General features: G+C 47.8%; 1 protein-coding gene across 1 annotated transcript in view; it reads left to right on the top strand.

Moving 5' to 3' along the window:
• The window catches only part of ABHD6 (abhydrolase domain containing 6), a 7623-nt gene extending 6581 nt beyond the window's left edge, over nt 1–1042 (top strand). The window contains exons 7-8 of the mRNA XM_010151528.1: nt 54–154; nt 866–1042. Of these exons, the coding sequence (XP_010149830.1) occupies nt 54–154; nt 866–1042 (278 nt within the window). The remainder of the gene's footprint in view (nt 1–53; nt 155–865) is intronic.
• The last annotated feature ends 9239 nt before the right edge of the window (nt 1043–10281 follow it).

The following is a 10281-nucleotide window of genomic DNA, read 5'->3' as shown; positions in this document are numbered from 1 at the left end:
GAGAAGGGAAGGCAAAGCACCCTTGTAGGACTGACTCCTCTTGCCCCCACCAGTGTTCTTAGAAATTGTGGATAAAAAGTCCAGGCACTCTCTCCATGAGAACATGACCAAGATCAAAGCACCAACGCAAGTCATCTGGGGAAAGCAGGACCAGGTACGCAGCCCCTCCCGCCCCCCTACGGGACCCCATCTCCAGCCAGGGAGGCATGGCGTGGGCTGTGCTGCCGAGCTGCGCACTGCTCTGTGGCGAGCTGGCAAACGTGTGTCCCCATCCCTGGTGGGGTTGGACACGGGGGCTCGGCGGGGTGATGGGCAGAAAGCTGGCAAGCAGTGTAGGGCTGGAGGAAGGAGAAGGCAGGTGGGGGCTGGGATGTGAGAGGGGGCAGACAGGGGGCAGGTGCCAGCACCACAGCAGGCGTGGGCTGGGAAAAGGAATGAAGTGCCAGCAAAGAGAGTTGTCCTGGCAACTGGGGAGGGATGTGCCAGTCGTGGGCAGGCGGGAGGCAAAGGCACGAGGCAAAGGCATGGGCTTCATAGGGAGGGGGAAGGGGGCAAGCTGCAGGCACGCAAAGGACTCTATAAATGCAAAGGTGCAAGTGTGTGCTTGCAACGACCCCGTTGCACTGAGCCAGCAGTCAAAAACGCATCCAATAGAGTTCCCTGCCACATGCTGTGACCAGGACCGTGCAGCCTCCCTTCCCCAACCTCGGGCATGGGTACCACGGGATGGGACTGGCATCACAAGGACCATGTCCGCAGCCCTGCTCAGCATCTCACTTGGATTTGCAAAGGCAGGTCCAATGGATCTGTCTGGCAAAACCTAGCACTGCCCGTGGCAGTGACTGTTTTTTCCCCTGCCATCCAGGTCCTGGATGTCTCTGGTGCCAGTGTTCTAGAGAGCGCTATCCCAGACTGCCACGTGTACATCCTGGAGAACTGCGGGCACTCAGTGGTGGTGGAGCGGCCCCGCAAGACGGCCAACCTCATCCTGGAGTTCCTGGTGCTGCTTCACAGCATGGACAACAACAAGAAGCAGGCGTGAACGCAGCGGGGAGCCGAGTGCCCACGCCCAGTCTCTTAAATTATAAAGTACTGCAGCTTTGATAAGTTCTCAGGGATCTTGTACTGATTGGGGTGAATGTGCCAAAGTCCCTGAGGAAGGCAGAATCACTGATACCCATAGCACCGCCAGCACAGCGACCTAAGGGTCATTGAGCAACCTCCATAGATACAGGAATGGAAGCAGAATCTCTCCTTTTTCTACTTAGAGAGAAAGTAGAAACGAGCTGAAATCACCAAGCACTAGCCATGCCGCGTGCTGAAGCTCCTTTCGCAGCCGCCCATCTTACCCGAGTTACCGGCACGTAGTTGTTAATGACATTTACCTAAACTATATAAGAAGTGTAGGAAGGAGGAAGCGTCCTGGACTGAGATTTACAATATTTCTACTACTTAGAGTCCGTTGTGTTGCATGCTGCCGTGCTGTAAGAGAACCCCAGTGCTCCAGGCGTCTGCTCGAGTGCTCTTTGTGTAGTTCCTTAACTCGTGATTTATGCAGAAAACAACAGAAATCTTCATGTGTGGAAGTCCGATGACTGGATGTGCAAAAATGTTTACACTTTGAGTGGGTTTTTTTAAATCCCCAGACAGCTCCTGCATATGTGTAATGCCTTAATATAGCCCAGGGTACGGTGTCCGCACACAGCCCGCCTTGTCCCAGGGATGGTTCCCCTCGAGGGTGAACACAGCGAGTGAAAACTCGGGGTGCAGACAGCAGCTTCTCTGCCGTGGTGGGAATCGGAGGGACGGAAATGACCCGGGGCGATTCGGTCCCTGAGCCCAAGTCAGCAATAAGCCCGTGGGCAGGGTGCGAGTCAGCAAACCTGGGCAAACTATTGCCCTTGTCTCAGCTATTCTATCACATCGCGCTGCTGAACACGGTGATGTAAATAACAATTTCCTTAATGAATTCTGTGAATTCTGCGAATGCCAATGTCACTAAAACCAGGCGTGAGGGGTGGGCACGGGTTGCGCACACGACTAGCCCAGGGGATGTGGGCTCCTGGGCTCGCTGGGCAGCGAGGAGGGGGAGTGCTCGCCTGCGAGGCTCTGGGCGGTGTCATGGAAAGGTACGGTGTGCTTGTGCATCCTCTCGAGGGTTATAACTCCTGACCAAGTGAAATCAGAGCTAGAAATGGGCAATGCAGACAAGCTACGCTTTGCAGCCTGCAAGGCGATGTACGGGGACAGATCCTGCACCTCCCCAGATGCAGTCCTTGGATGCGAGTCCCAGGGGGAAAGGGCTGGTCCTGGTCTCGGGCAGGACCAAGGGCTGCTCTGGGGCAAGGCAGTGTGTGGTTCTCCCAAAGGCAAAGCAACAGGTGGGTGTCACCCCTTCATCACCCCCAGCCCTCCTCGGGTGCTGCTAGACCCCCACCCCCCAGACTGGGCACACATGCATCTCCTCGGCGTCTTTCTGAGGTACCCTGGCCTGTACATATATCTGAAACTCCCTGTCAGCTTGTCTGCTCTTTTTAAGAGAAGAAACATTGTTCTTTTAGAAAATTAGAAATTTGCTGTTGATTGCTTGGTTATTGTTTCTACTACAGGAGTTGATTTAAAAAAAAAAATGCTGATAGTTTTATGTGGCAAAAGCCAGAAAAAATTGTTGGGTGTCTATATGGTTTCTCATATGCCACAGATTGCTGTATGCAAAGGGTTTATATGGCTATTAAATTCTAGTGATTTAAGGAGTCCGCTGTGCGATGACGACTTTTTCTTTTGAGGAAGAAGGGGGCTGTGGTGTGGGATGATGCACGGGACAGGGGACTTGCTCTGCTGCTTCTTTCCTCCCTGCATTTCTGGGAGATACAGGTTTTGCCTCGAGGAGTATTTGGTATTGTCAAGAGAGATGGTGAAGACCGGAAGGGTTCGAGTCTCACCCCTTTAAAGACAATACAAATATTGCTGTCTTCTTTTTATTAAGAGGAGGTGGCCCTGAACACTCAAGAAGCAAAATAAAACCCCAAGGGCATGGGGAGTTAGGTTTTAAGCACCAAGATTCTTCCTTAAACTCTTGAAAGTGTGTTAAATACCAATTTCAGCTGTAATTGCATTGAATTCATACAGTGTGCTAGGAATAGCGTTACATCAATATCCAGGCAAAAGTATTTGCATTTCTCCTTTCCCAGGAGGCCGTCAAGGCCCGGCAGCTGCTTTGTTCAGCAGAGGAGCTGCAGGGAGGGCTGGAAGCATCCTCCTGGCACCTCGTCCCCGTGCCCTGCCATGGCACCCCAGCCCCCCTGCCACAGTAACGCGAGGGTCGAGGTGACGGTGGCTGAAGGAAGCCCGTTGTTTACTGCAGCGCAGGGGTCTCATCTGCAGGCAGGGGCTGGGGGGGTTGCAGCTGGTTTCAGCTGTGCCCCTGGCCATGTTGGCCCATGGTGCCAGCAGCTGAGCCCACTGATGAGAGGCAGGCAGGGAAGCACCTGGAAGCACACCCAATCATGCTGTCGCTATTCCCACTAATCCTCAGAACCTGCTGGGAGTCAGAAAAGTCCCCCCACCATGCAAGGGCTGCTTCTATGTTTTCAGGGAGCTGAGCCCCCAGGGAGGCCTGGCCACCACTCAAGTAGGGCTGTGCTCCTGGACTGCATGTGGGGCTTGGGAAGGAGCAGAGGGTCCCGCTCCTCCTGGTGGGTTTGGGCATCCCATGGGCAGAGCTGGGAGAACCACAAGGAAACCATCAGATCCCAGTCCAGGTGAGGATGGGGCACTGGGAACCTGCACGTGGCCTGAGCATCCTGGCATGGCAGGAGGGAGGAGTCTGCTTTTGGGTTTGTTGCCTGGTGTTTAAGTGTTGTTTTCTTTGTAATTACGTGAATAAAGCCAGCCTGTGCTGCGGCAGGGCTGGGTGGCAAGGCTTATGGAGGTGGGTGGAGGCTCACGTAAAAGTTAAGTAAAGAGTCAGCCCTTGGTTGTTACAGGTCATGCCAAGGCTAATTCACTGTATCCTGAAAAGAGCTTGCAAAACACACCAGGGCTGGCTCGTTAATAAGCCTAATGATACCTCTGAGCAAGCTGTTTTGCTGCTGAGCATCCAGGTCGGTGATGGTGCCTGTTGTGTGGGGAGAAATGATGGATTCGGATTGCACGAATCAATATGATTCAGTCAGAAGCCGTTTATTGCACACAAATCACATTCTTTTATAGGGTATAAAACGCGTGATCCCGTACACGCGATCACGCATTATCTGATTGGTTGCTACGCTTCGTCCACACGCCAGGCATGCATCCTTGACTCTTCTTGATTGGAGATTAATGTCGGCATCATAGCAACGCCGGCATCCTGCTTGCGGTAAGCTACATCCGTGTTTCTTCAGCTACTTACCCATTTCATCTTTGCAGAAGCGCTCTTGTTTATCACTCCTCTCTCAGATGACCTTTCTATGACTTCCTACAAATCACTATCCCTTTTTGCAGGCTGGATAATTTCGTGGCCTCTCTCTTCTAAATACATCACCACAATTCCCCCTTTTTCTTCTTGAGCCAGCCAAACCTGATGTATAGCTTTTTCTATCATGCCTGATACACATCTTAACAAACACAGAATTATACTTAAAATTACTAAATTTACAATCAGCAAAACTATTCCTTGCAACAATAATTGTTTCAACCAAACAGGTAAATACAACCCCAACCCGTCCCAGAAGTTGTCCCACATGTTATGCTGAATTGTTAATTTATTCATGTTCTCGTGTAACGTTTTCAGCTTCTTATGGATTGGTTCTGAATGATCAGATAAGTTCATACAACACAACCCTTCGAAATCTTCACATCCATGTCCTTGTGCCAATAACAAAAAATCTATTGTGGCTCTATTCTGTAACACCGCATGCCTTAAACTATCTGTGTCCGTTAACAGGTCAGAAATTATTGCTGATGTTAGAGTCATTTGCTTAGCAGTCCAACAGGCCAATTTTTGCGTCTCTGCTAAAGCTTTGGCGGCTGCTACACCAGGTGTCAAAAGGGATGCGATTATCCTCATGGGCATGTCCCAAAATTGTATTTCGTCTTTACAATCTGGACCGAAACGCTCAACTGACCTCGTCCTTCTGTGATGTTGGGTTATGTTCCATATTGTCTGATTCAAGAAATCTTTCATCTCAGGAGCAAACATGGTTAACTTACCAAAATAACATGGTCCTCCTATAGGATTCTCTGGTATACCCTGCCAGGCCCTGTCACCACAGATTAAAAATAGTCCCGGTGGTAATGCCTTAGCCGTATTTTTGTTCCATACTTTTACCTTGATGTTGTTCTGCCCCTACAACTCCTAAACAATAATCTCCCTTACTGTTATATCCCGGCCTACTAGATGCAACATTTGTCCACTGCGACCAATTTCCTCTTCCCCATTGGCCATGTTGGGCAAATGATTTCCCCCCAAACATAAACCAAGAGTTAGAACCATTAAGAGATCCTAATAGATCCAACTCTTGAGGGTCCCATGGCAACGTAAAATTCAAATGTTGAATAATGAGGACAGCAGCAACGCCAGTATTGTAGCTGCATGTTCGCTGACCCGAGTATTTTTTATACCAGCTATGACAAGTGTTATTGACGCCATTATTACTTAAAATGCTTTCATTGCTTACCCAGCCTTTCCAGTCATTTAACTTCAGATAGGGTACCCCAATTAAACAGGTTCGGAATGGATCGCCTGCAGTGGCTAGCGACAGACAAAACGATTGTTGCTTTGTCTGATTCGCCCAGGTAACCCACACATTCTCTCTAGGATTAATCTTGGTAATAACTGCTATTGTTAAACTAAGACTCGCTAATAGGACCACTAATAAAATACTTCTCCCCATCTTTACACGCTCTCTTACCCTTAACCTTTGTTAGCGTTTTCTTTGAGCTTTTCTTTGATTGTGTCTTTTTTCCCACTTAATCCTTGTGTGATTCCACTCACTGGGTGTTACTCCCCACAACTCAGGAACATAAATGCCTACACCACACTCAATCTTTTCTACTCTATATTGTTTCTCAGATTCGTCCATTTTCTTGCAATTTCTGATAATACCAGTCAATGGCACGAGATAACTGCGCTTTTGACTCAAACAGATTTAGTACCTCTCGGCACTTCTTTTCTGAATCAATCCCTGTTTCTTGACTCGACACCGTCCAAAGATTAAATTTTCTACTGTTCTGCCATTTACATTGTGCACATCGTTCAAAATGACCTTTAAATTTCCACCATGCTTCTTGCCCACACCCTAAACACTGCAGCCAAACCCAGGGATGACACTGACAGTTTGGATTAGGACACTGAATGTTCCCTGTCTGCGCCGGTGTCAGGGACATTTGCGCTGTCTCCTTTACTGTGGTCGAGCCATGGACGGATCCATTTTGATGGTACCCAGCGTGTTCCTGAGTCTGTAATGACACAGGCATAGCCATGTCCCGTCATGACAATTTCCCCTGGTCCTTCCCATAGCCCCGTATTCGGATCGTTATATCGAACTTTGGGCCGCTGCTCTGGCACTGTGGATTCTAGAAGCCCCTTAGCATGTGTAAGGGACGGTGGTTCTTGCCTATTTCCTACCAATCTTAAGTGGTTCATGACATGAACAGCTTTTAATACCCTATCTTGTGGTGTCGTGTCTAATTCCCCCATTTTTTGTTTGTCTAGCAAACCTTTTAGCACCTGGTGAGTTCGTTCAATGACAGCCTGACCTGTAGAGTTCGTGGCGATGCCGTTACATGTTTAACACCCCATAAAGACAAAAATTGCTGTGTTCGACGAGCTGTATAACCAGAACCATTAGCAGTTTTCAATTCCTGTGGCCGTCCCATGACGGCAAAACAAGCACACAAGTGCTGGATCACAAACTTCGCACCTTCCCCAGTCAATGCAGTTGCCCACACCATAGCAGAATGTGTATCAATGGTTACGTGCACATATTTATACCGTCCAAATTCGTTATATCGGGTAACATCCATCTGCCAAATCTGTAAAGGTCCTAAACCTCGAGGGCTGACTCCAGGCCCCAATCCGAGCTGCTGACCTTGACGGTCTGGGCAAGTTGTGACAATTCCCTGCGTGTCAGTAAAGGAAATACCAAATTGTCTGTGCAACACCTTTGCAGTCTGATGAAAAAACTCATGTGACCGTTGGGCTTGTTGAAATTTGTCAGTGGCTGGTGAGGATGTCAGCCACAACGGTGCCACCAATCGATCTGCCCTCTCGTTACCTAAAGCAAGACCTTCAGTGATGCCTGAGTGACTGCTAATATGGGTAATAAAATAAGGTGCTGGTCGATTATTCAGCAGGTTCCATAACCACACAAACAATTACCACAACTTCTCATCTGTCAGTTCCTTCAGCAAAGCACGCTCCATGCGTTGAACAACCCCAACGACATACAGGGAATCGCATACAATGTTCACAGGTGTTGCCGACCATTTTTCAAATACAGTAATTACGGCTTTCAATTCTAATAATGTAGAGATTCACCTTGGCCCTCAATGATGTATTCCTGCCATTTATTCTGTTCCTGCCAAGGTAAAGCATGACATCAGTAAAAACTGTGACGCCATCAACAGGCTCTCTCGAAAGCCAAAGTCTTTCTTCTATAATTTGATGCAAAGAAAATATTTTAATGCGGGGGAAACACATTACTGATTTGGCCTGGATAGTTTAACACTCCGATCTGCAGATGCAGACAGTTTTGCAATAGCCATTGAAAATAATCAGACTTGAAAGGTATTAATATCCTTTCTGGCTCCTGCCCTGCAATTTCCACAACCCTATTTCTAGTTTTAATAATCAATTTACCTAAACCTTCTGTTTGGGTAGCGATTGATTTTTTCGTATTATAGGGCAAAAAGACCCATTCCAAGATTTTTAATGGATCCTTTTCTGTTTCAAGCCATTGCGTAGTAATTGCGAAAGGATGTTTATCATGGTTGAGAACAGCAATCTGTGTATCAACACTTGGATGCCATCTAGAGGTATACGCTAGACCTATCTTTTCAGAAACGTGTTCAAGGGCTTTCTGTTGGTTCTCCGTTAAATTTCGAGCGGCTCCTGCGTCAGTAGACCCTCTCAACAAAGGCACTAAAGGCTCAAGATCCGCATTTGTTATGCCACAAATAGTTCACACCCACTGAATGTCTCCAACCAACTTCTGTACATCAGTTAAGGTACGTAAGTATCTATCTTTATGGTTAATTTCTGTGGTCAGACCTGTGTTCCGGTAATGATCCAACCCAGATATTTCCAGGGAGACACTTTTTGAATTTTTTCTGGTGCAATTTGTAATCCCGCTTGTTCTAATTGTTTTTGTAATTTTGGCAATAGCGAGGTAACATCAAGCTTTTCACCAGCAATTAAGATATCATCCATATAATGATAAATCAAATACTGTGGATGTTGTTGTCGGATTGGAGTTAAAACCCAAGCTACATACATCTGACACATGGTAGGTGAATTTTTCATACCTTGAGGTAATATCACCCATTGGTACATTTTTGCTGGTTCTGCTTTGTTTACAGAAGGTACTGAAAAGGCAAATTATATAAACTGTATGTATGGCTCGTTATTCTCCTGCTTTATAGATAAATATGATGGGTTAGGGTTACCCACATCAGGCACGCTTCTAAAAGCTTCTCGAGCCAGACGCTAGGATTGCTGCAAGATCGCTATGTTTAATCAAGCCTGAGTCTGCACATCTACAAAGGCTCTGGTACCCATTAATTGTTCAATAACGGCAAATTGTAAAGGATCTCCAATTGGTCGATTCAAATTTTCTATCACAGCAAGTTCACATAGCTCTTGCCACTTACTTTGCCATATTAATCTTTGTGTGGGAATTAACAGCATTTCAGCCAACTTTTTACAATCGAATTGGCATAAGAGACCACTAGAAAAAATATGGTCAACCAGAGTTTGCACATAAGGATTATTCAATCTGTACTCCATCACCGATTTTTGTCCTTCCCGAACCAATTTCCAATCCAGACTCACCCATTGATTAGGTCGCAGATTCCCTCTCCATCGGTACCTCCTGTGATTACAGGAAAGGCAGTTGGTTTAAACTGTCCCTCAAATAGAGCTTCCTTAATTATCCCTTTCCATTTCAATGCAGGGTCATAATTGCTTTGTGGAGTAGGTTCCTGTCCTCTCAGGTCTAGGATTTCTACCCCTCCCTGGATGATCAGTTAACCGCCGCATCCCTGAATACCTCTCATAGGTTTGGTATGATGCAGGACTACAGCCTCGGGGCTGTCCGTTGTGTCTTTCTCGATGTTGCTGATAGAGCAAAGCACGCAGTTCATCCAGTTCCTTTTCTTGCTGTTTCCTCTGGAAGTTGTCGGTGAATCTGGTCCGGCGACTCAGCTGGTGAAGGAGGCAGTGGGACATCTTGTGGAACAAGGGTAACATCGGGCTTCTCCGGTGGTGGAGGCGGCCACGAAAGGTCAACCTCCATTTTGTCCTCAGGCTCTTTTGGTGGCAATGTTGGCCCCGACTCCAACACTAAGTCCTCCGGGGGCACTCAAGGTTCAGCGGGAGTCGGAATAACCAGCAGTTTGTCAAACAGACCTGATCGACACGATCTGACTGGATACGCCTCAGGAATCGGGCTCCCTTCTGGTCTTAGTGCTGCAAAAGCCCCTGCTGCCACAGTCTTTTCCACCTTTAACTGTTCTGATACTGTCTTTATTAATTTCCAGACTGTAGCTAATGTTCCTGACTCTTTCGAACCATTACTTATAGCGTCCCATAATGTTTCCCCGAGTTTACCCCACTCAGTTACCTCAAAAGCAGATTGGGGAGTTTGGAAAAACCCTCGCTCTCGTCCCCATAATCATAGCTTCTTTAACGTAGCTTCATCATACTTAAGTGCTCTCTTAGAGAGTATGTGCTGGAGGATACTTAAAGTCGCTTCTTCTTCTTTAGACGATGCTTTACCCATCCTCCGTACCCCCGGCTGCTCACCTTTTCGGATGTCCGCTGCAGCTTCACTTTAGGAACCGTGCTCCGATCCCTCCCGCCCTGGTCCTGCCAGGGCATCCACCAGCCAGGCCTCCCGCCAGGCTCGCAGTCTTCCAAGATCCCTTCTTCCAAAGGCTCGGACTGGATCACGTCGGGGTCACCAACCTGTGGGGAGAAAAGATGGACTCGGATTGCACGAATCAATATCATAGAACAATAGAATGGTTTGGGTTGGAAGGGACCTTAAAGCCCATCTAGTTCCAACCCCCCTGCCATGGGCA

The sequence above is a fragment of the Eurypyga helias genome, unplaced genomic scaffold (genome assembly GCF_000690775.1).
Source record: "Eurypyga helias isolate BGI_N326 unplaced genomic scaffold, ASM69077v1 scaffold24665, whole genome shotgun sequence".
In the NCBI taxonomy this organism is placed as follows: domain Eukaryota; kingdom Metazoa; phylum Chordata; class Aves; order Eurypygiformes; family Eurypygidae; genus Eurypyga; species Eurypyga helias.
The sequence above is the reverse complement of the archived record's forward strand: the minus strand, read 5'-3'. Positions and strand labels throughout refer to the sequence as shown.